At 45.0% G+C, this 26,801-nt stretch overlaps 1 protein-coding gene across 1 annotated transcript in view; it reads right to left on the reverse strand.

Moving 5' to 3' along the window:
• enpp1 (ectonucleotide pyrophosphatase/phosphodiesterase 1) overlaps window positions 1-26,521 on the reverse strand; it is a 37,999-nt gene extending 11,478 nt beyond the window's left edge. Inside the window, exons 1-16 of the mRNA XM_031581484.2 lie at window positions 26,226-26,521; window positions 19,219-19,300; window positions 18,577-18,699; window positions 15,684-15,809; window positions 14,627-14,687; window positions 10,578-10,675; window positions 10,268-10,347; window positions 9,657-9,776; window positions 8,020-8,129; window positions 7,724-7,789; window positions 7,213-7,285; window positions 6,928-7,036; window positions 4,737-4,868; window positions 4,502-4,533; window positions 4,238-4,365; window positions 2,158-2,227 (exon numbers count right to left, since the gene is read on the reverse strand). Of these exons, the coding sequence (XP_031437344.1) occupies window positions 2,158-2,227; window positions 4,238-4,365; window positions 4,502-4,533; window positions 4,737-4,868; window positions 6,928-7,036; window positions 7,213-7,285; window positions 7,724-7,789; window positions 8,020-8,129; window positions 9,657-9,776; window positions 10,268-10,347; window positions 10,578-10,675; window positions 14,627-14,687; window positions 15,684-15,809; window positions 18,577-18,699; window positions 19,219-19,300; window positions 26,226-26,360 (1,545 nt within the window). The 5' untranslated portion in view covers window positions 26,361-26,521. The remainder of the gene's footprint in view (window positions 1-2,157; window positions 2,228-4,237; window positions 4,366-4,501; window positions 4,534-4,736; window positions 4,869-6,927; window positions 7,037-7,212; window positions 7,286-7,723; window positions 7,790-8,019; window positions 8,130-9,656; window positions 9,777-10,267; window positions 10,348-10,577; window positions 10,676-14,626; window positions 14,688-15,683; window positions 15,810-18,576; window positions 18,700-19,218; window positions 19,301-26,225) is intronic.
• Between the last annotated feature and the right edge of the window lie 280 nt (window positions 26,522-26,801).

Below are 26,801 nucleotides of genomic sequence, written 5' to 3' on the forward strand. Positions count from 1 at the left end.
CCTGTCCACTTCCCTGTGCTAATATTTAGATGACTATACACAAAGGCACAATGTTCTGACCAAACATACAAACACATGTGTTCAGTCCAAAATGGCTCACAGTGTAGCGATTACACCAAGATTGCAGCCGTTGACCTAGCCGTCAACTCAATCCATCCCTCGACTTGATGTGGATCTGACTTAGGTCACGGCTAGGTCGGCTGTTATACGGGTGTACAGTACACGGCCCATGGCCATGACCTTCATTTAGCTACAGCTTTGACAAACGACACAACAGAAACAACTTTGAGTTGAGGCAAGGCAAACATTTGTATCAGTGCTTAAATGGTGGAGGCTGGCCCATTCATAGAAAACCAGTCTGCAGCTATGATTAACCAGAAGCTCTCAGGAAATGTCCCTGGTGTACGCCTCAGGATGTCCACTGAATGAGCCTGGCAAGGAAAGATTCTCCACTGTTCTCCACTGTTATCATTTTTCCTGGAAACATCACAAGCCCTATTCATAGAACCCCGTCTTCAGAAGTGGATGTTTTACAACGCATATTGCAAACTCATTAGTGAAAGAGTGAAGAAAAAACAAAAACCTCCCATTTCTCTTAATGGGAAGCAACTGTGCTGGTTATTTCAAGAAGCAGTCCCTTTAAATCCTTCAGAAAGCGGAAATGTGATAAATATTGCATTTACAGGCCTTGTAATGTAACTACAGACAGATGTAGATGGCAAAAACAAAAGGCGCCACCACCCCTACTATGAACTGCCTACATAAGCACACTTAGGTCTGCGCAAGAAAGAGACATTTAGCTGCTGTTACACCCAATTTCACTGAAACACACCAACCATAGAGGCCTTTACTTTTTAAACACGGTAATATCTTGTGGCTCACAAAGCAAATACTGTGTTGTAAAACGCACCAAATTAGCCCGCTAATAAATATTTTAATGTCAACAGCAGAAAAGCCAGTGAGCCTCCTTAGAACTTGACCTTAAATGACTTCCGTCAGAACATTTTTAAAAGCTCCTCGAAAATATCTCGGAGAAACACCCCAAACTAGGTGTAGTGTAAACAACAAGCAGCTCACCGTTTTGTCTGCGATGTGATTACTATATTTCGCAGCAGCTTGCGTGCTCAAAAGGGTAATTTTATCCCAGACAGTCATTTAATTCATTCACCTGTTTATTTTGAGGAAGATGTACTGCAACTCGTAGAACTAGGCAATTATGCGAAAGAAACATTCCGGGGAGAGCCACAGAGGGAAGTCTACATAAAGGAGTCTGAGTGAGACACGGAGACTCCAGGAAAAGCTGGGCAAGTCTAGTGAAGTATGGAAAAAGAAAAGGTAATGGTAGTCCCTGGTGATGAATCGTTGGGTATTTTGTACAGTGGTGCCCAAAGTCCCCAGGGACAAAAACATCAACATGCAGCCATGGACAGAGATACACCCAAACACAGTCATAGAGCTTTCACCTGAGCTCATAAAAACACTGGAACGATCCTTCTTCCATTCTCACACACACACACACACACACACACACACACACACACACACACACACACACACACACACACACACACACACACACACACACACACACACACACACACACACACACACACACACACACACACACATTGTTCTGCAGACTGTTATTATTCTGTGCTTTGAGCCCCAGGGAGCTGATTCAGTTCTAGGCAGTAATGCTCTGTTTTTCTGCCAGGCTGAGCCTTTCAAGTTCATGGGAATAAAGCCTGTGCGTATCCCTCGACGAACAACCATTCTTGGGTCTTCCCATGGAGTTGGGTAATTACGTCCAGCCTTCAAAACGTATTCTTCGTCATATGATTACCGGTACTGGATTCGATTACTAAGTACCAAAGAAATGTATTCCAATAAATCTAACCAAACCTAAAGTGTAAAGCAACAACAGACACAGTATTGTCAAAATTGTTACTCAGTGTACAAGCGATAAAAGTGTGTACAGTGTGTTGAAACTGAATCGCTAAGAGACTTAACAGCAGTACCAGATGTTAGAATGTCCTTGAGAAGGCAACTAATTTGACACTGGAATGCTTGTGACAGTCTTTCCTCATCCCCCCCCCCCACCATTCCCCACTCCCAATCCTCCCCCACCATTCCCCACTCCCACGCCCACAGACACACCTGCATGCTTTGGAAGACGTTGTCTGAGCCGTGGAATCCACCAGAGCAATACTTTCTGTCCCACGGGCCTCTGAGAGGAAATAAGACAGACGGTGGACACATTAGTGAGGGATTACATAACTGGACCCAGCACAGTAACACATCACAGCACAGCACAGCACAGCACAGCACAGTAACACATCACAGCACAGCACAGCACAGTAACACATCACAGCACAGCACAGCACAGCACAGTAACACATCACAGCACAGCACAGCACAGTAACACATCACAGCAACACATCACAGCACAGCACAGCACAGCACAGCACAGCACAGCACAGCACAGTAACACATCACAGCACAGCACAGCACAGCACAGTAACACATCACAGCACAGCACAGCACAGCACAGCACCCAGCACAGCACCCAGCACAGCACAGCACAGCACAGCACAGTAACACATCACAGCACAGCACAGCACAGCACAGCACTCAGCACAGCACAGCACAGCACAGCACAGCACAGCACAGCACAGTAACACATCACAGCACAGCACAGCACAGCACAGCACAGCACAGCACAACACATCACATCACAGCACAGCACAGCACCCAGCACAGTAAAAGACCACTTTACACAACACATCACAGCAAAGCACAGCACCCAGAACAGAATTCAGCATCACATAGCACCGTACAACACAGCACAGTATACAACATACATACACACATACACATACACATACACATACATAAGGCCAATTGGCTCACTCAACACACATCACATGTCAGTTCCAATCTGGTTAGCTGTGGGTACGTTTAGGTTGTGCAGACTGTATAGATGTGACAAACCTGCAATAATTCATTGAGCTTTTGGTCTTTTGCACATTACCTCTACGCAGAGAATTTCTGAAGTCTATGCTTTCCTACAATTCACTGGTTTTTCCATTTTACCTTTATGTGGTGTTTACACTGTCTGTGTGAAAAGGATATCACTAGCGACACACCACAACAAAGCACAGCAACACACAATACATTAAAAATCAACAGGGCAAAACACGGACATAATGCCTCGCCAACCAAAAGCACTGCACAGTGTACTTCCCAATGCATATCCGAATATAAGACACAAATAAAATAGTCCCTATAAAGCACAAGCAAGTGGTTGCTCCCCAGGTTGAGTGACTGGTTTGTATTTCAATCTCTCCCAGCAGCTGAATCTGCCGGACCAGGGGGGTCTGTAGCAGAACTGGCCGGGCCAGAGGGGTGCCAGAGCCAGGCGATATATGGGTGGCCAGACGATATAAGGGTGGCCAGACGATATACGGGTGGTCAGACGATATACGGGTGGCCAGACGATATACGGGTGGCCAGACGATATACGGGTGGCCAGACGATATACGGGTGGCCAGGCGATATATGGGTGGCCAGACGATATACGGGTGGCCAGACGATATACGGGTGGCCAGACGATATATGGGTGACCAGACGATATACGGGTGGCCAGACGATATATGGGTGGCCAGACGATATACGGGTGGCCAGACGATATACGGGTGGCCAGACGATATATGGGTGGCCAGACAGCTCATCAGAGCTGGCAGCTCTCTAAGGGGCGAGCCGAGATGCCTCCCAACTGTGCTGTCCCCTCACAGAGGTCAGGTGAGGACTGAGACATCAGGTCTGGCCGTCCCATTCGGTCAGCTCCAGGAAAACTGGCTAGGCCAGGCTATGTTTAATCATAGTGCTCTTCCTGCCAAACGGTCCCCTTTGGCTATGACAACCCCTTTATTCCCTCTGCGGAAGGAACGCATGCGGGATAAAAACGGACACTCTTGCTGTCGGTGTTCTCCTTCTTGTTGTTTGGGTCACACTTTATTTTCCACAAAGGCTGGCAAACGGGGAGTCGGATGACATCATCTCATGATGTCATGACAATGGTACGACAGGGAGCCATCATGACCGCTCCCCACAAAGGAGGAGAGACAAAGCACTGAAGACAGGGGGAGGAGGGGAGGGGGTTAGGGGGAGGAAAGAGGAAGAGATGGGAGGGGCAGAGAGGAAGAGAGGAAGAGAAGGAAGACAGAGGGACACTTACAAGGCCGCCCAGTGGGTTTCTTTCATGTAGAGGTGGGCCCGCTCAATGCGGATGTTGTTGGCAAAGTGGAACCTCTTTGGCAGGTGCTCTTTCAGGTACGGCCGCATGGGCTGGTCTGGAGTCCTGCACTTCAGATGCGGACAGTGGGGGGACAGGGGGGGGGGGGGGTTGAACAGGAAAAGAACAGATAAGCCCACCAGTATTCAAAAATTCAACACACCAACATGGGAAATGTAGTGAAATAAAAAATATTCTTCCTCTTACCGAAAGATTCGCAATTACACCTTCATAGTCAACTGCAGAAGAAAACAAAGCCACCAACAAAAAAAAAGAGAAAAGAAAGCCTAAGGTTAATGAATGACAGACAGGGAGCCGCACCGTTGGTGATGCATGATGGTCATCCATTCATTTAGCACAAAAAGGAGGCAATGATGTGAAAGCAAAGGTCAAAGGTCACTCGCTATCAGAAGTCTCACGACTGATGGCTGCATTGACTCACAGCTAAAGAACTCGTCTGGAAGTCTCTTTGGCCGGATCCTGGCCGCCGGGCCCATGATGAGGCTGAAGTCGCCGGTGTTGACCGGGTACGAGTTCAGGTAGACGGCCTTACTGCAGCTGGCTTCCTCCATGCCTGTCGTTGGAAGAAAAGAACACAGACACATCTCAGCAGGTCTCTTAAGAAAACTCTCTCGTTCAGTTCTGCTGTCATCGTTCAAGCAGTGGAAGTGGTGACGGAGTTATGTCTTCTGAATGTGTTCTCAGCGGAGGTTTTCATGGGAGCCACTTGACACTGTCAACCCAAAGGAACACCCCTCATCTTGTTGATGTAGAGCTAAGGAGATGGTGGAGTCCCCCTGACAGCAGGATGCATTTTCACAGGCATCTCTTAATCATACAGACTTGTCTGTCTACAGAGAGACATGCATGATAAGTGTGTACTACCCTACCATACTTGTCCTCTGACACACAAGCACACACACACATAACCGCACAGTCCTATCAGTCATACATATCTCTACTTGTTCACATGAATCTCTTGTACTCTGACTGCGTAAACACACACACACACACACACACACACACACACACACACACACACACATACACACACACACACACACACACACACACACACACACACACCTTACCCAACCTTTCCCAAGAATCATTTATGAGGCATTAATAAAACATAAGATAAGCAAATAAGACCAACTATTGTTGCTCCTTTGAACATAGACTTCCTTTCTGCTGGGGTTGCAGGATTTGAAATAGGTCAGGGTATCTCAACTTGACTTCACTCATAATAGTGGTTGGAATAAATAAGATACTGTAGAGATAAATCTCCAATGCCTTCTCAAATCCACACGTATGGGATAAGAACTGGTTTCTCTGTTTACATTAAGCATCCATTATCTGATATTATTTCATGTACTGTAATAGCATGTTGTGCTACTTAAAATTAAAAACATTAACTTCAGCATAAACAAACCATTAATATTTCATGATACACAGCTCTTTACAGCTCATTCCCATTTTAACAAAGTTATTGTGTTCTCTAGTTTGACAACATTCAGCATTCAAATACGCTGGGTAAAGCTATAAGCAAATCATGTTTTATTCATATCAATGCCAGTTAAACAATTGCCCTGATAAGCACAGCCCATCACTCTCTCAGATTCTCCCAGGCGCTGATGTGGCTTCACCCACCCCTCCCCCACCTCTGAAGCTCACTCTTGGGCTGAAAGCCTGTGACTCTTCCTGTGGCCACAGACCAGCGTCCGCAAATATCAAAAGAAAGACGCAAACTAACATCGCTTCCGAGATTTACACCCGGCACATCAAAGCTCGGCGTGACCGTGAAGATTCAGCGAGTTAGAGGAGTGCCGCCCCCCCACGGTTCCCTTCACGTGTGTGTCGCGGTGCGACCAGCACGGCTGTCTGGTGAGATCAGAAGGCCGGCGTGTTGATTAGAACCCGTGCCGTGCCATGCCATCTCACGCTCACCATGAGGCTCACGAACAGATCTCTACACATCTCATGCCGCCCCAACCTCCGCGTGGATAATTACAGATGTGGCAGCGGTGCTCGGCAGATGTGCACAGAGCTGAGGTTTTCAGACGGTTCCTTCACTACACCCTCGCCCCGCCCCGCCCCGCCCCGCCCGCCCGCCCGCCCTCCCAGAGTGAAGGAAGGGAAACTACTTTGTTAATGAGCGAGTGACTCTGTCTTTCATACAAACTCACTGTCACGGTCTCCTGCTCTCTTCCTCATCAGGGCCGACCACGTGCAGCATGTGTGCTTCTCGTTCCTTCCTCTCCGCTCTCTTATCACTCATGTGTTTAATTATTTCTCTTTTACTCATCCCCCCCCAAGCCCCCTTCTCTCATCTTTAATTCTCTCTCCATCAATTGTTCAATTGAAAGGCCATCATTGTGATGGGGAATTGACTGCTGTGCTCTCAGATTAAGATACTGACAAACAGCACAAGCCAGAGACACTTGGCCTTCACCTCTCCACACACTCAACACAGAGAGGCATCAGCCAGGACATGGCATGTGGAGAGCTACAGATTCAAGCAGTCGACTGACTGCCATATCAACCAGCCTGGCTCTTTGGCGTTGCAATCAGGGTGCAGGTTTGTTACCCCTGTAGACTGACTGATGTAGTGGAACATTTGAAACTGTGCTCACCATGGTCGGACAGGACGACCACATTCACACATTTATGAAGGTTTCTCATCTTCAGTCCTTCCATCAACAGCCCAACAGTGCGGTCCACCTTAATTAAAGCTTCAATGACCTGAGAGAGAGAGAGAGAGAGAGAGAGAGAGAGAGAGACAGGGGGGGGGGTATACAGAGAAACAGACAGACTCTTAAGAAATATGGCCTGTATCACGCTGTATCTTCAGTTGAATACTACATAACAGGTTAGTTAAACGTTCCATCTATGTTTTACTGTGTGGTTTAAGGTCTCACCTGACTGCTCTGTGGTCCATACATATGCCCAGAATGGTCTGGCTCCTCCAAATAAAGAGTGTAGAAGTCTGGCCTGGAGGAACAGTTAGGCAGGGTTAGTTCAGCGCCATAGTACAGCATGTCACCATAAGCAAGCTAAGGAGCGAACACGCAATCGTTTCTGTTTTCTAATCAGAACATACAAGGCTACAGGATGAATAGGCAATATCCCTGTTCAGCATAGCCTCATGACCTGCAATGAGACTTCAGAATGCAACAAACTGATTAACTTAAGCTATGGAGACATAAAAAGGCTAAACAATATGGAGTGTATTACGGCATTCTCTGGATCAGTCTGGGTTCCATTACTGGGCAAAAGTTAAATAGGTGATCGACTGACATCCTGTCACTCATTAAAAACACTGGAGTCAGACATTTAGGTTATGGAGCAGGCGGGAAACACAGCAAAGCTTAACATGATGACTTTTTGTCAAAAATGTAAGAAAGCTTGATATAAATAGCTCCAACATACCTTTCTCCCTCAGGCATTCTTAACCAGTCTAAAATGGTGGCCACTCGCTTCTCGTGTGCGATTTTCCTGAGGAGAGAAAAAAAGGGCAAAATAGACGCAAGCATGTGGATGCTGTCTTCCAATCAGACCAGCCGCACCGTATAATAAAGTTCTGGCTAGGTGGTGAGGTTGTGCTGGGATTGACACAAAATCAGAATCTTATCTCAGGTTTAAAACAGAGACTGACTTATCTCTGGTCCAGATATACTTCTGGTCCACACTAAATCCCAGTCTCTCCAACCGCAGTGTGTACTGACCCGTCATACTCCTGGTAATAGGTGGGATATTTCCCTTGAATGGACACATCCGCTCCAGGCCAGAAGAAGGTTCCGGCCTTGATATCATTCTTCATTGCACTGAGCCAGACCTGCAGAGAGGCACAGAGTTGGAGTTGGTCAGCTTCCTCCATATATTTATGTTGACAAGAACAGCACTGTTAAAACAATCACTGATAGATACACTGCTTATTGATAGAACAACAGAGAGGGTACTAATATTCCAGGTAGCCACTGAGATTAGCACTAGCCATAAATGCAATCATAATTTTGTTTCAATTTTGTTCATCATTTTGTTTGAATTGTCCATGGAATAACAGGGTACAAATTTGACTTTTCTGGGTCAGTGAACTTTCATTTTCAAATGAGTCCTGATGGCGGCGGACATGCACAATGGCATAACAAGAATGTGTACTGTGGTGAGTGTGCGTGTGTGTGTGTGTGTGGGGCGGGGGGGGGTATGACTATCACACCATACAGAACAGACAGACAGAAGAGTCAGGCAGAGAGAGGCTAGAGAGTGAGGGGGTGTTGCTTGTGTACTCTTTATACCAAGTCCTAAAGCATAAAACAAAATGAAGTATTGGGAGATGAAGAGAGAGAGGGGGAGTATGTGTTTCTGGGTCTCATAACATTTTAACTTGGGTAACCCATTGCACTCCTAAACAACAGCAAGCCACAGCCCTTGTAGGCTGTCATTTGCAGAACGCAGACTCCCTAATTATTCCATGGGGCACGTGATCGAGGCTGATGTGGGTTTGGCACTGGCTATAAAAAAAGAGGAGATGGCTGCCGAAAACATGTCTAATTAGAAGCCGCATATCACAGCTAAGGGAGAATAGCCACTGTTTCCCTGCACAACTCCCTTTATATAGAGGCAAAAGCATGCAGCTCTCTGTCACTTGACATCTATAAACACTCACCAGAATATTTCATCACTGTCACTTTTAGAACAAGCCCCCTAACTTCATATGCATCTAAAGCAGTGGTTCTTAACCTGGGTTCGATCGAACCCCAGGGGTTCGTTGAGTCACTCTCAGGGGTTCGGCAGGGGTCAAGACACACACAGTATAGCCCGGTTCACACTAGCAATGTTGGGTCGTTTTTATATATACCTATGTTTTGAAGAAATCATATTTTATTTTTTATTTTTCCAATTACGAAGGGTTCGGTAAATGCACTGATGAAGCTCGCAGGGTTCAGTACCTCAAAAAAGGTTAAGAACCACAGCTCTAAAGGAATATAGTTTACTACTAACAGTACAGATCTGGAGAATGAAAGGTAACTGGGATGTACTTTTATTCCCCTTTAGGTAATCAAATTAGTCTCAAATAAAACAAGGAACTTAATTACTAGAGCACGCAACATTACTTCCACCAACAAAGTGCCAAATCAGCTGAAGGGCGAATCAAAGAGAAAACTAGCCAAGCAGGAATAAATAGGCAAGGCACGGCAAAATCCACACCCACCGGTAACTAAAAGTGCTTTATAAATGAGCAGATACAGAAACATAGATTTTAAAAACAGCAATGTGCTTTAAAACAGAAAAATACAAGAAGAAATAGGACAGCTGAATGGGTCTGAGCACTTGTGGGATGATTGTGTTCAACAGTACTCACAGGTTCTCCAAGGTACCATTTGGGGTTGAACTTCTCCTTCGATCTGAGGACAAACTCTGCATTTCTGTTCACATCATACATCTTGTTGTCTACAATGCCATGGGACTCCGGGTACAGGCCCTATGACTCACACACACACACACACACACACATCTTAAATGAATACAAGCATCTCAAATTAAACGTGTCATAACAAGAAAATACAAAGCATTCTTCTAGGTGGCTTCCTGCAGTGTTGCTTTCACAACACATTACACCAGATGCCGATGGCTTTGGAGAAGTTTACCATAAATAACTAAGGCATTAAGTACTGAACCGCAAAACACACAGATATCTCTTCAAGCTAAACCACTTTCATGGATATTTCTTCAGCGACCACAGGCAATCTCACCCTGGGTTACAACACTTGGAGGCTGGTAATAAGGAGTTGGTCTGAGGTTAACTTCCTCTTACACAACTTGTGTTTACATCAGGCAGTGTACCGTTCTATGCTTCTTTGTGCTACAAAAGGCCAAGGCATATGCCTAGGCCTATGTCATAACCAGCATACAGACAACTGGTGGCTTCTGGGATTGGTCTGAGGGTTGGGAATTTGTTTAGCATGAACTTACGGTGACGATGGTATAGTGGTTGGGGAACGTCTTCGTGGGATAGACCGGCCTCATGTATGATGTGGAGGTGCCACATTTTTCTGGGGGGGGGGGAGAATGTAAAAAGAGCTTTTTAAAAAAAAAAAAAGAAAGCTGTAAATCTCCTTTCACACATGATCAGCTGAGAATGAGAATGGAACAATGTTATGTGTGTGAATGCATGAATTCAATGAACAAACAATACACTTCGCATATATATATATATATATATATATATATATATATACAGTATATATATATATATATATACACTTCTATATGTGTGACTTACTCAGTTTGGAGAGCACAGGCAATAGACGCTCATAGGAGTTCATGTAGCTGGCCCTGAAACCATCTAGAGACACCAGGATCAGTGGGGGCCTTGAGAACCTAGGACAACACCAGCACAGAGCTTTTAGCGTGAACTCAAGACCTACAATGACAGCACAGAAAATAGAGCTCACCCATTTCAGATCTGTCGCCCTGACTCACCCTATTGACACAGTTGGAGTGACTGAGGTCATTTCATACTTCCTTCAAAACCGCACTGGTTAACGTCTCCATGAGAACGCCTGTCATTGACTAACTGTTATTTTCCCCCACAGATTTGAATGGGCCTGCAAGTTGGAATGCTTTGGTTTGAAGGCATTCGCTGATGGCAGAGTGACAGACAGTCACAGACACTGGTGGGTTGCTGGATGAATGACCAGTGGCACAGCAGGTGCCTTTCGCAGGTCCTGGATATGGTGGTGAGTGTGTGTGCGTGTGTGTGTGTGTGTGTGTGTGTGTGGGGGGGGTATGACTATCACACCATACAGAACAGACAGACAGAAGAGTCAGGCAGAGAGAGGCTAGAGAGAGGGGGAGTGAGGGGGTGTTGCTGAGTAAGAGTCATGCCGATGGTAAGACGTCTCCATTGCCACGCAGCCTCCGTCTCTCTCAATCTCTATCTGTCTCTCCCACACGCCATCTGGCAGAAACCGCCACACCTCAGCAGGCCCCACAACTTCACCCTTCCCTTTTCCATTCCACTGACGTCATAAAATGTCCAAAAACACCCACAGAAGTGCTAAATAAAAGGGAAATGCTGACCTAAATGAATCCTCCTAACCACAGAGACTGCATTAGCATCCCATGATCTCCCAGCACAGGTTCCTGCCACAGAGACTGCATTAGCATCCCATGATCACCCAGCACAGGTTCCTGCCCGATATTACTTCACTGGGTCCCCAAACAGTCATACCAGATGTTTTTTTTTTCTTCTTTTCTAGCCATTCTAGACATTAATGGGTCCATTTTCATTGGACAGATACTCCAAAGCATCTAAAAGGGCCATTCAGTGACAAATGAATTGCAATTAATGAAGAAAGCAGAGTGCTGTGGGACTGATGTAACACGGAAATCGGAGTTGGCATGATCTGGTTTCAAATGACCGATACCACGGTGACACCGGTTAACGGGCTGAGTCGAAAAGGAACAGGCCTCTGTTTTCAGGACAAGACATTCACTTCTATTGCAATATGTGGGGGGGGGGTCTCCATTTAAGTCAAAACCAAGGCACTGTGAGGCAATGAAGAAATTGAAAATATACATGTTTTGGTAAACATACAGTTATAGGTGAGTATGCACCAAGAAGTCCAAAGATTGCAATGGACTAGCAGACCTCCCTTTAAAAGGCACAGCATCCAACATTTTCTTGATTTCTTGTCCCTTTGGTTTTTTACAAACAAATGAGGGCTTATGGAATCTTATATACCTCACCTATCTCCCCCCTCTGACGAACAACAACCTCAATAAAACGGCGACTCTAAAGAGGCCAACCACTGTGGGAGCTCACCCAAACTCCCCGAGACAGAAAGAAAACAACCCACACTGCTCAGATCAAAGCCTTGAGGGCAGACAGAGGAGAAAAAGGCTTTCAGAGGGGGGAAAATAGCTCCTCTTTTCCATGCAGTAATGAGTAATGGAGTCACACCCTACAGCAGTGAAGATAAACACATGCATATACAGTAAATAAACACACTCACAGAATTAAAGTCACTCAGGTCTAGTGCACTTACCACATTTTGTAGCTGGCTTTAAATGAAAACACCACGCACATGTGTAGTAGTGGTTCTCTTATGACACACACACACACATACACACACACGCACACATACACACACACGCACACACACATAGCCGTTCTCTTACCATGAAGAAACAAAAGTGCAGTACTATAAATACACACATACAGCAACATGCAAACGTTAGGGCACCCATGGTCAAAATGTTTGTTACTGTGAATAGCTAAGCAAGTAAAAGATTGATTTTGAAATAAAAGTAAAGATGACACATTTCTTATAATATTTTAAGCAAGATTACTTTTTTTTGTCCATCCTTTACATTTTCAAAATACCAAAGAAGGAAAAGGGTCTGAAGCAAACGTTTGGGCACCCGTCATGGTCAGAACGTATTAACACCCCCTTTAGCAAGTGTCACAGTTTGTAAATGCTGTTTGTAGCAAGCTAAGGATCTTTCAATTCTTGTCTGGGGGATTTTCAGCCATTCTCCCTTGCAAAAACGTCTAGTTCTTGGGCTGTCTTGCATGCATTGCTCTTTTGAGATCTATCCACAGATTTCTCGAGGATATTTAGGTCGGGGGACTGTGAGGGCCATGGTAAAAACCTTCAACTTCTGCCTCTTAATCCATTGTGGATTTTGAGGTGTGTTTAGGATTATTATCATTATACCTTCCAGAATTTGCTGCTATCTAATTTAATTCATTCTTAACTCTACCAGTGAAATATTTGTCATGAAACTGGCTGCAACACGAGCCGAAAGCACAATCCATCCATCCCTGTGCTTAACAGTTGGAGAGGTGTTCTTTTCATGAAATTCTGCACCCTTTTTTCTCTAAACATACTGTACATTTTCTCATTGTGGCAAAAAAGGTAAAACTTTTAACTTAATCAGTCCACAGGATGCATTACAAAAGGCATCAAGCGTGTTTAGATGTTTCTTTGGTGTGAGAATGCAGGAAAGGTTTTCTCATGACTTTCTCAAAACTTTCCTTTAATAGTTGCAACACTCATACGTATCTGAGACCCGCCAAAGTGAGTCATGATGGAACATGCATGGATAATCCATGGATGCATTGTTGTGACTCTAAGCAACATAACCTTGTATCTTGCAGTTTGCTAGGATACCATCTTCATTAGTTTTATTTATTTTTAAGCCTAATGGTGATGGGGTTATGAGTGTCTATAATGTTATAGTCTCCCATCTGGATTTGATTATTTTAAGGCTATAAAGAGGGGTAAATCCCACACACACACAATCACACATGCATACACGTCTACACTCATACCCAGCCAACAGTGTAGGCAACTAGGCATATAGGAATGCTCGACTTGCGTACATGTTCCAACATTCTGTAGTCTCTCTCTCACACATACGCACACACACACACACACACACACACACACACACACACACACACACACACACACACACACACACACACACACACACACACACACACACACACACACACACACACACACACACACACACACACACACACACAACTACAGTAAAGCAGAAGTAAAGTACTCTAGGAGGCGGGATCCGCTCATATCTACATGTGACCCCTTTGAACTAATCTCACCTCTTCCGCCTAATATTTACATCTCTCCATGTTTGCAGGCACGTTTATCTTGAGCGACGGGCACATTTTATCAGTACATGCGCTCCCTTGGAATTGAACTACTACTGACCCTGACATTTCAAGCCTTTTGCCACATGACCTACAGTAAACATAGCAGTGGTTTATGGCTGTGGTTTGTCTTGTAGCATCAACAACACATCGCTTCATTATTCATCTCAGGCGTAATGATGGCTGAGAAATGATTTGAGATGAGGGTGATGACTGACCGCCTTTACACATAATGCAACTAAATAATACAAGTGAATGTTCAAAAAGAAGAGGAAAAACAAGCTCCCGCATTTAGGGATGAAATTGTTTACCCACACACACACACACACACACACACACACACACACACACACACACACACACACACACACACACACACACACACACACACACACACACACACACACACACACACACACACACACACACACACACAAACACACACACACACACCTGCAAACTGTGCAAACAAAATCTGTGTGAAAGACTGTTGGACAGAGGACAGCCTGGTTGGATATGGAGCTTGCTCTAGACACCTCCAGTCAAATAGCACTGAATAAACAAAGTGAAGGATGTGGGGGGAAGTGGCTTTTGTTTCGGTTTACGACCAAGGAATGAAAACAGCGGTGGAGCTTTTCCCTTACCCTGCAGGACACTGTGGCTCCTCGATGTCCTCGCATTCCTCCTCTTGCCACGAGGTCGTTCCTAGAAGTGAGTGTAGCCGTCAGTTAAGGTTATACAATGCAGAGGGAACTCTCAAAGTGCACACACACACTCGTCGTTATGTGGGTATGGATGAAAGCTAAATGCATGAACATGATTCATAAATCCATATGCCTGTGTTTTAACCTTTACTCCAGCTTACAGTATCTGCATAAATAAATGGGCCATAAAAGTGAAATCAATCCTAATGAATGGATCATGCATCCTGAAACAACATAAAAGCCATGCAAATTGCTTGGTTGTGGCGGTGTGGAATCATATAGGCCTTTTACTGTAACATTATGTGTTGCTGCAACATTATATTACATATGAAATATTATGAGGGTTAATGGAGCAATCACATTTAATGGGCTTGTGGTGAATTAGAGGTAATAGATGGGGCTATTTCTAGCTAAGTACTGGGCAATGCAATGGCACACAGCTAGCTATGGCGTGTCTCTATGACGACAAGATAAAAGAGAGTTGGGAGTCTCAGACTGGGGGAAGGGGGTTGATCAACAGGCACACTGAGGAGGCTAAGAGGGAAAGAGGGAGAAAAGAGATGATCATCAATCAGGAAATCTGGCCTCATCTGAAAAGGTTTGTTTAGAACACAGAAACATTCGTGACCAAAGTGAGTGTGGACTTTTAAGCTGGGCCTCACACCAAATATGTATTACGCAATGACAGTAAGAGCATTCCTTATCCTGAAAAGGATGTTTAGATTTCAACTACAGGGAGTTACGATAGGAGAATCAAGCCATTAATGAATGGCTTAAACCATTAAGTTACATAACAGGCTTTCTGAGGACTAAACGAAAGGGGGACCTCCAAACTAACATCACATCTTACCTTAGAACGTAATTTAATAACCCCTTGTGGAGACACTTTACTCTTTAGCTTAAACAGTTAAACAAAAAATGGTGTACTCATTCAGTAGGTCTTGAGGGGACGCACAGTACAGAGAGAGGGAGTTATGGGGAGAGTAACAGGCCTTACCTGAGCATGTGCTGATGTAGTTGGCACAGCAGTTGCCGCGCTTCACACACTCGGCAGAGCAGGAGCAGAGGCTCTGGGCCAACGGTTTCTCACCGCAGCGGAATTTCGTACACGTCCAGAGTTGAACTAGAGAGAGAGAGAGAGAGAGAGAGAAGAGGGGTGGAGAGTGAGGGGGGAAATTGTGGTTTTGCCTGAGCACTCAGAAACAGACAGCAAGGAAAAGGTGATTAAGCAAGAGGTAGGAGAGGACAAACAATAAGAGAGAGGAGGATTCAAATGTTGGAGGGAGAGAGAGAGAGAAAGATAGAGAGAGAGAGAGAGAGAGAGAGAGTCACCCAAGTCATCCAAGGACAAAATCTCCCACTCCACTTATCCAACATCTCAGTGGTTAGCATCACGCCACCCAAAACAAACCTAGCTTTGAAGTGATAACACTTGTAAATACCTGTTTTATGTTCCTGTTAATCTTGGGCTAATGGATGGTTCTCCGTCCATGCCATATAACAGGGAAACAGACTCTCAGCTTCTCACAGACAGCATTTCCCATGGACTCCCATAAGAACATTGCTGCCTGGTATCAAGCCCATTTAAATGCTACACTTTGAAAGCGGCACTATTCAGTGGCTCTGCTGCCCAAACAATGAGCGCTTTTGCTCACAATGGCGCTACTGTCCCCTCGTCCCCTTCATGCCCCAGAGTCTGTTCCAATAATAGGCTCCATGACTGGACATCGTCTCAGAACGTATTAGGTTGGGTCTGTGGCCGGTCGAGCTGGATCCAAATCTTCCATTAAACGCATGGGAGAATGTGATCTCATTCACTCACTTCTTTGATTCGGGACCGTTCACAAAGCCGCTCTTTCTTGTGAACTGGAGCAAGAGGAGTGCCGCGTCCGACCCACCCAGGGCGATCCGAAGATCCGGCCGCCTCGGTCTGGGGCGCGCGAGCTCTCGGCCCGAGAAACGTAAACAAACCGTCGAGCCTGTGCCAGGCTTCCCCAGATGCGTCCGTGTACACTGCGCACCTCAGAACAACAACCCACACGGCTGGTCTTGACCAAATATTATGGAACCAATGCCAGGGTGTTGGAGACGACCACAAACAATCTTTTTTTTAAAACAGAAAATACCCCAAAAATACCAGACAAAACTTTTTTTAGTGACTTTCACAACTGTTCCACAGACTCCTCCCGTTTGTGTGTGCGGTGGGGATGAGTAATGTCTGCTATGCCTCATTTTGTGAGTAATTAATCAGACATCTGTGTCCCTCACCCTGTGTGTACCAAAGGCCCGGCACTGTGTGCCAGCCGACAGGGGCCAGTAACTGATGCTCTGGATCACAGCGACAAACCAACGCTGAGTCAGTCTCGGCCACACCGCAGAATGCGCACGAGTGTGAGTGGGCATGTGCCCGTACGTGTGTACGTGTGTGTGTGTGTGTGTGTGTGTGTGTGTGTGTGTGTGTGTGTGTGTGTGTGTGTGTGTGTGTGTGTGTGTGTGTGTGTGTGTGTGTGTGAATGTTTGAACGAGTGAGAAAATGTGAGAGAAGGAGGATAATAAATGGCCTCCTTCACCCTCAGCTTTTCGGTCCTGAGCCAGCCTGGATGGCACCAATAGTAAATGTGCATTTGTGATTTGTGTGCGAGTGTCTGTGTGAGGGCGCGTGTGTGTGTGTGTGTGTGAGTGTCTGTGTGAGGGCGTGTGAGAGTGCGAATTGGTGTGAGAGAGAGAGAGAGCGTGTGGGTGCCCATGGCAATTTGACTTCTCCAGCACAACTTGCCAACTGTGCAGAAAAGCGGACCCCTCTGCTCCTCCGTGTTTGTGTACATCTGTGCTCTTGCGTGTGTGTGTGAGAGAAAGCTTGGTTTCTCAGAATATGCTTTATATATATCTCGATTGCTTTAGCTCCAAGTTGAGAGCAGACAGGAAGAGGGTTAGTTTAAGGGGCCTTCTGCTTACAGAAACCCTGAGAATACTTCCCTAACCCCACCCAGAATGTATGTATTCTTGACTATTCTTGACTACACACATGCATCATACCTACATATCAAAGTGCACAAATGCACTTAAACAGGTACATAAACAAATCAGGCATACACACAAAAATACAAACACATACATACAGTTTCATACCAATACCTCTCCACAAATCCATTAGTGTATGTTCAACCACTCAACCACACACACACACATATATACACTACATGCCATCCCTCCGAATGGGGCACCACACCCGTTCCGAGCCATTACCCTGGGTCACCAACGGGGCCTCAGTGGGCAGGGGAATTTTCTCTCCCGGTGGGTTTGGAAATGGAGAGCTGTGATGGCCGCAGCAGGGCCCGCCAAGCCTGCCAGCCCACCCTTGCATTCCGCCTCCGTTCATTCTCACGGGCCTGGTCACGTCACGTCACACTCACACACAGGACTTTCCCTAATCATTATGCACCGCAAACAAAGGTTCCCATAAGAGCAAAATCAAAACAAGGTGATGTGCATATAAATACGTACTATGTACTCACTGACACACACACGCACACACACACACACGTTAATGTAGGTTAACAAAGTGTATGCAGCCTCTCAGTAACAGCACTTTTCTCTCTCTCTCTCTCTCTCTCTCACACACGCACACGCACACGCACACACACACACACACGCACACGCACACACACACACACACGCACACACACACACACACACATGTTAAACACAACCTTACTCGGACACATATGCTGTCCCTCCGTCTCGCCCTCTGGCACAGTCACACACACACACTGCGAACCACACAGACACACGATCCCCATGACGCGGCGGCAGCAGCGCGCCGCCACCCACACACGGCATCATGGGTAACTCTGGTGTAGTGTTGCCGGCGGCGACGGGGTGTCACTCACGGGGCTCCTCACACACTTCTTTGTAGTCTAAGCAGCAGCTGCCTTCCCTCTCACACTGCTGGTCACAGCGGCACGACCCAGACCCAGACGGACCATCCCCACACCGATTCTTACAGCTGTTATCTGTGTGGGGGGGTGGGGAGGGGGGGGGGGGTGGGGGGTGGGGTCAGAGGTCATAGAGTGCGTTAGTGTCCTGCCAAGCCACATACTTCCTTTACGCTGAGACCTTTAATAGAGCACTAATCTGTATCTAACATGGACACTGTGCAGGATTTAAACATTTTAAAATCATTTTTATTTACAGGGTGCGTTTAGTCAGCGCTTACTCTGTGACTTCAGGTGTTACACCATAAGGTTAAGACTAACCCCCCCAAGACAGATAGCCCCAGAACTTCTTTCCACAGAGAAATGTAATGAATTTGCTTGCTTTTTTTAGTGAAAAACAATCAGACAGACCATCGTGACCACACGTCAAACAATGAAACTATGCCAATACATAGCACATGTGCTAAAATGACATAATGTCAGCTGGGAGAGTGGAAACATTGTGGGACTGTCACTGAACCAAACCAAACTTCTGTAGATATGAACAGCTGGAAAGTGAAGTCAAGTTGGAGGAGGAGCACTGAGGAGGAGACTCACGGTTTTTACAACAGGCAGACGACTTCAAGGCAAAGACAATTGCAGTTGCAAGGATGATGCTTAGTAGCAGTAGCAGGATCGCCTGCAAAGGGAGGGTGATGAGGGAGAGTGACAGACAGGGAGAGAGAAAGAGAGAGAGAGAGACAGAGAAAAAGAAAGATGTGGGGGTATGGAAAGACAGACAGAACAAAAAAAAGATATCAGCATCAAATAGAAACAGTTCAGAAGTATCATCCAGCTGGCTTGGTTGGTTGTAGTTCCCCTTTAGTCTAGTCTAGTACACTTCCCTTCTGGAACTCTTCTGGAACTGATTTTATAGACTGATTTTTAGATACATTTCACATGAAGATCAACAATGCTGTGGTTCATACTGCAGGTTTGTAGAGGAGAAATCAGTTGCTTTTAATGAGGGCAAGTGACATTTGATGGAGTCATCTACACAGTCAGAGAGGCCCTGGATCTGTGATAATGTCATCCATGCTCAGTGACATCAGGCCTCCCTTTACTGACCAGACAAATGGAGGTTCAAGCAGAGGCCAGACTAGGCTCTCTGCGTCTGACAGACAGTAGGCTGGTGTTCGATGATTTCTGGCTGGACGTGGCCAATCAATTTCTCTCCTCTGCTTTGACGACAGGAAGTTAAAAACATAAACGAGGGAAATGAAGACCAGATGGCATGAGGTATGCTGACCAAAACAAACAGGAGTAAATGAGCGAATGACCCTTCGTGTGCGGGCTCTTGGGAGAACATTCGAAGGTGTGCTTGTGCGACAGTGGGACAGGAGATAGAGAAGTCGTTTAGTAATCAGAAGGTTGCTAGTTCGATTCCCTGTTGAAGCGTCCTTGAGCAAGACACTGAACCCCTAATTGCTCCTAATGCAGTGTGCCATCAGTGTAAACATTTAAAAAAAATGTGTATACGTCCTTGTAAGTCGCTTTGGATAAAAGCGTCTACTAAATGTAAATGTAAGCACCACAGGTGAGAGGAAACTATTGGTAAAATAGTGATAAAGGGTTATAGTGTTATGAAGGGTTATAGGATATTGAGTTCTCACTGCAGTGAGACAGACATGGGGGCACACCAGACCATTGGTCTGAGCATGCTGTTGCAGTGGAGAATGATTTGTGGGGGAAAAGTACTGTGGTCAGAAATGATTTCCCACTATGGCTCCTCCTGAATCCCAAACCAAAACATGGTGTGTTTTTCCATACCATTGTCTGGGGCTAAATCGGGTTGCGTTGTCATTTAAGCTACACAAGGGCTTGTAATGGATGGCACATGTTTTCTGAATCGTTGCTCATTAGCCAAAGTAGTTGCATACGGCTGGGCATTTCTCTGTCAAAGCCCACAAACAGAGACACAGAGTAAAGATTGTGATGGTGTGATGTTTCCAGGCTCCAAAAACTCAACTTTAGCAATGCAATTACCTGCAAAAACCTCCCGATGAATGCAGCGGCCAACAGCTAATGTGAACTATTGCTCTCTATGTACAGTACACCTTGCCTTCAGATATCTGGCCAGGGCCGAGACAGAGCACTGCAGCACCTGTGGCCTGTGTTGGGGGAAAAGAAAACTGCAGTTCTGCAAAGAGCATCGAGTAGAGACAGAGACAAGAACGGAACTAACAAGAAATAGGTAATGTTTGTTTAAATCAGAGATAAACAACACAGGGGGATTTACACCGAACCCAACTACACACTTCTGAGAAGTAAGCAGCTACTGAATAAGCAATAAGGACCACCCGTGCAGTGTTACTGGGAACACAGCCATCCGGCCCGGCCCTCCCCTCACATCTTCTGATTGGTGTTTGGTCTCTTCTTTCCTGCTTAAGGTACTGCATGTTCTCTCAATTGAGAGTCTTTTGAAATACAGTACACCAGGGGCCTCTGTTGTGATCATCCATCCGGATCCCCTACATGGACTTCTCGTGATCGCTCAGCTCACTGCTCCAGCAGCTACACCCACACATCATCGTCATTTATCACAATGACGAAATCCCTGATCTTCCGCCTAGTAAAGAGCCGTTTTATTCCACCGCGCCCTCAAATCGAAAGGTCAACCGAATACCTACGAAATGCTACTGAAGTTAAACTAAGATAAAAAAAAAACTGCAGATCATCCCCAGGCGTGGTGGAGAGTGGCTACTTCCTAAATAAATGTTTAGCTTGAATTCATCTCTATGAGCCTTTTGAGTTTGTTTTTGTTCCTACGGCATCGAGGTAGCTGTACTAGAGATTGGTTTACAACTCGGTCCTCTCTCTTGACAGCACCGCTATTCCTCCCTCCGCTGACCTCCTTTGAGCTTTGGCTACAGTTGCAGTAGATTTTCCCCAAAGAGCCGCCAAACCCTGAAGTAGGTCCAGCCCTGATCTGGCCCAGACCTGGCCCGCCTCTCCGCTACTGTCATATGTTCACCCGTACGCTGTTCCCTCCCTCTTCTCACTCTTCCTCCAATGCACCCGATCTGACTGCTGTTACTTTTAAAACATCTGGAGCCTGTCAGGGGTTCTTCACTAGGGGTGGGGGGAAAAAATCGATTTTTCGATTTCTCTCGATTCTCTCTAGAACGATTCTGTCTCGATTCAGAAAAGTTCATAATCGATTTTTTAATAAAAAAAAAATAATAATTTAAAAATTTTTTTTTTTTTTTTTACACATTCATTTTGTGTTGAAATGCAAGCTGCATCGATTATTGCATTGTTCATTGAAAGTCATAATTGTGACAAGGGAAAGCTTTTTCTGTAATAAAAAATAGAGAAGGTAATTCATCTGTTGATTTTCTTTAATTATCAAACACAAAGTAGGAAGTGATTTGAGACTCTGAGTAGCAAACGCAGATGTTTTAAAAATCGACATGCATCGATAATCGTTTTATCGGTTTAGAATTGATAATCGATAATTGGTTTAGAATCGATAATCGGTGTAGAATCGATAATCGGTTTAGAATCGAATCGTTGACCACTGAATCGGAATCGAATCGAATCGTGAGGTGCCAAGAGATTCCCACCCCTATTCTTCACTACATCAGACTTGGAAGCCTAGGGAGTTCCTCTGGGGTCCATTTAATTCCTTTTCAATCGGAGCTAAAAACACACTCTTACAATCAACACTCATTGTGTCCTCTCTCCATTTACCCCTCTGCAGTCAGCTATCAGTAGTCATAATTATCTGCTTACTGCATCACTCCCACACAGACAAAATATCTACGGTATGTACTGCTAAAGGCACGATTCAGTAACAGTTTCACCCACTAATGCTAAATATCACACTATTCACAGAGCGTGTCATAGTGTGCTTTGCAAATCCCTGCTCCATCATGTTATTTGCCTCAAGCGATTCTCTAATGTTCTCTGATACAATTATGGCTGTGATAATACATTGTGAATGTGTTTCACCCATCCAATGGCATCACTGTGTGGTTGTTTTCTTCTCTCTCCAGAACTCACATTCACAGGCAGTTGTGGACTTAATGTAGCCGTCTTATTACTGTGACTAAGGTTAGGCAAGGGGCACAGTGCCAAGTTAATTACACTTGCACTAATCTCTCCCCTCTCTGACACCCCAGCTATCTACCCACTGAGCAAGGACACCCCAGCTGCCATCCAGAGCACCAGGGCTGCAGGCGCGTTTGTTCACCCAGGGAAGGACACGCAATGTAGGCAGAGGGTTTGTAATTAGCCTGGGAGGTTCAAAGGTGGAGGATCATGGGTCTTAGGAGATAAATCTGCACATGGAAGAGGTGACAGGGCAGGGTTATGTGTGAGAGGCGATGTGTGTGTGTGTGTGTGTGTGTGTGTGTGTGAGAGGCAATGTGTGTGTGTGTGTGTGTGTGTGTGTGTGTGTGTGTGTGTGAGAGGCAATGTGTGTGTGTGTGTGTGTGTGTGTGTGTGTGTGCGTGTGTGTGTGTGTGAGAGGCAATGTGTGTGTGTGTGTGTGTGTGTGTGTGTGTGTGTGTGTGTGTGTGTGTGTGTGTGTGTGCGTGTGCGTGTGTGTGAGAGAGAGAGAGCGAGAGGGGACATTCTACCTGGTCCTTTATCTTTGAGCTTCTAAGCCACAAAGAGGGAGAGTGTGTACATACTCTCTTTCTCTCTCTCTGTGCAGATGTGTGTGTGTGTGTGTGTGTGTGTGTGTGTGTGTGTGTGTGTAGATAGTGAGTCTACAGCCATGCAGAGATTACACTGCCCTAACAGAACTCGGACAGATCTCTTTAATTGCTGTAAGAGAAATGTCTTTATGATGAGTGTGATGAGTTCTTTTTTTAAAGCAAGAGTCAGAGGTTTGATGTTGAGGAAAAGCCTCTTGTTTGGGAGACATGATGTATAGATGCTTCAGGAGCACAGAGAGTCTGAGAGGATAAAGAGCTGCTTAGGGAACAGGGTTTCATTTCCCAGACTTCCTGCGCTGCAGATATACATGGGAAAACAGGCGCTGGCATAGGCTGGAGGGAAAAACATGTTTTTCATCATCTCAGCGCCTGTGTGTGTGTGTGTGTGTGTGTGTGTGTGTGTGTGTGTGTGTGTGTGTATGTATAGAAAAGACAAAAAAACTGAGCTTTTTCCAAAACATTCCAAAAAGCTGTGTTTGTCTGAGACTTTAAGACCGAGATTATGTTTATGAGTGCTTTGTAAATGAGTCTCTCTCTCACTCTCTCTCTCTCTCTCTCTGTGTGCGAGAGAGAGTGAGAGAGTGAGAAAGAGAGAGAGAGAGAGAGTGTGAGAGAGAGAGTGAAAGGGAGTGAGTGTGTGTGTCTCCTTCCACTGTAAACTGAGTCTCCCGAGGACCAACACAATACGAAGCAGACAGATGTGCTCCAGTGCGCACACACACACAAACGCATCAACCATGTCTTCAGTGTTAACAATTATATTGTCAACTGAGTGAAGTACCAAAGTGGTTAATCTCTCACATGTGTCTGGGTATAAAGTCAACCGTTCTCTGAGATGTCGTCATTCATCACACATCACTAAGCAACTCCATTACTGGGCAGTTTCATCAACAGCTGCGATTATGTTTCATTAAACTCAAATTGAAAGACGAACATGCAACAGTAAAGGCCAACAACAGACCGGTGAGGCAATGCCCTCTCTAATATTACACTTTGCAATTTAACAGTGGTCCCAACAAGGCTTCTTCACTGATCTGAAACAGCTGAACATCACTCGCACCCAGACTGAATCTATATCCTCTAATGATTCACCCAGCAATTACAGTATGACTTAGGCCATATATATTTTCTGGATTTTCCTAACCATAGCCACATGCGTTATAGCTCAAAATAGTCAATCACACAACATTGGTGCCGCTGACATATGCCATACATATGTGCTTTACGGTACAAGAATACCTACTTCTCATCATATTGCACACATGGGCGGGCACACATGTGGAAAGAGCTTTGCTCTACATTGCCTCGAAGGGAGAGGTCCACTTTTTCAGTTTTTTTTTGGCCAAGTGGCCTTTCAGTTTTTTTGGAACTCTGTGGTTAGGTTTGGCCTTTCATTGTCTACTATGAAATGAAAAAAGATGTTCGGTATTCTTCACTGCGGGCATGGACACTCTTAAATGGGTATCTTAAGATAGTCTTCAATGCATACGCCATAGACAGCTTAACAGACCATGGTCCTAACGAAGGTTACCCCATAGTGTCACATGCCAATCACAACAGTGACTCTGTGGGGTGTTGCTCAGTGTCAGTATATACATACCGGTATGCATGTTATGAAATGATATACTATAGGTTTCTGCACCTGCAAAAACATCCTTATTGGTATGGCGACACTGTATGGAGAAAAATGGTAGACAGCACTCTAACAAATTTAGACCTGAAATATATATATATCAGTTAGGATGCATCGTCCAAAATCCTTCCCTGTCCTGCAATTGTGCCAGCTCAGAATTAGACACTTATTAGAAATGTGTGCAAAAAAAGTCTGAATACTTTTACTGAACTTCTCAAATGTTTTTTTTCCAGGTAGTTTAAGATGCAATAGGCACAGATAGTCTGCCATTTTACTACCCATACTACAGATTTCTCAAGGGCGCATTGCAACAGTGTGTATGGGATCTTAACCCATGTCTGCATGTGTCTGTTATAAAATGATCTCACCTGCAAAAGCAACTTAATGCATGGTGTGGCTACACTGTAATGCAGCAATGCAAGAAATTTTATGCTGACTGCAAATGTAGATGGTTTAGATGTATCCTCATTGCACAATCATTCTGTATCCTGTGTATTATGAAATATGTGCAGTGACTATCATGCAGTGACTTCAAACCATATCTGTAACGTCTGCAAATCTTTAAATCTTTAACAGCAACATAATGATATCTAAAAAAAAAACATTACACACTGAACCTCTATTCAAAAAGTCTAATGGCTGAACATCCATCAAACGATTTTATACATAGACGAGCAATATAAACTCCTCCGTCAATTAGACTCTGTATTCTCCTTCAAACAGAACCAAAAAAGTTGTCCTTAAACAATTTGGGCTGGTACAGTTACTTTTATAGCGCATATTCACCCTGTCTACCTTTCTATTACTGTAACGTTTTTATAGTGGCTGAGTATGTTTTTGTATGGTTAATGAAACTATTACGCTTTAACCCTTTCTCTAAACGTGCATAACGGATATATTATTATTATTATTATAAGGATATTAATTGTTCTTAATTTTGTGATGACTTTTTACAGTTTTACTTTTACAATTGATTTGACCATGAGTACTTTAGGTGGTGTGGAAGTACCCTACAACATACATCACCACTTATCCAGATTATGTATCTGCAGTGAGTGACGTTAATAGGGAAACACTACCCAGAATGGTCGCACCAACCAGCATGTGATAGGTTTACTGAATGACCAAAACCACTAAAGAATTCGCCGCCTGGACCCTAAGTTCTCTAACACTTTGGACTAATCTATAATCATCTCACTTGTCAGAGAACAACAAACAAACCGCACACATTGAAATGCAAATCTGTAGAAAAGTCAAAGGTCACTCACCACCAAGATTAGGATATTGCGTTTGTTTGTCGGGGTCTTTTGGGCACTGTCAGCACGTTTGCATTGGTTGTCGCCCTCTGCCCCGAGTAAGTTGGCAGCATGTTGAGGGGGCTCCTCGTTTTTTTGAAGTTCCATAGTTCCGCACGAACCGGCATGAGAGTTATCCAAACTTCTACGATATACCAGAGACTTTGTAGGTCTCTACTAAGGACCGCCTCTCTTTCTCGTTGACGTTTCCACTCAAGATCCGCACTGAAGTGTAACGACAGCAATGTTCTGTATGAAGTGCATGTGTGCGAGCGGGAACGGCCCGGTACTGAAAGCGAGGCTTTCGGTGATCATGGCGTTTATTCCTGTTTGGGCTCACTGTGACGCTGTATTCCTCAGTCGTCATCTAGTCTATGTACTTATTGTTGTACTAATAGTGTACTTCATATTGTGGCAATATTCCCAAGATTGAACTAGTTAGACTGGTTTCTGGTTATTGGATTTTAATTAGAATGTTGTGTGTCGTGGTACAGTTTGGCTCGGTATAAACTGGTTTTCAGTGATTTTTCGTAATAACAGGACAATTAA

The sequence above is a fragment of the Clupea harengus genome, chromosome 15 (genome assembly GCF_900700415.2).
Source record: "Clupea harengus chromosome 15, Ch_v2.0.2, whole genome shotgun sequence".
NCBI classification, from domain to species: domain Eukaryota; kingdom Metazoa; phylum Chordata; class Actinopteri; order Clupeiformes; family Clupeidae; genus Clupea; species Clupea harengus.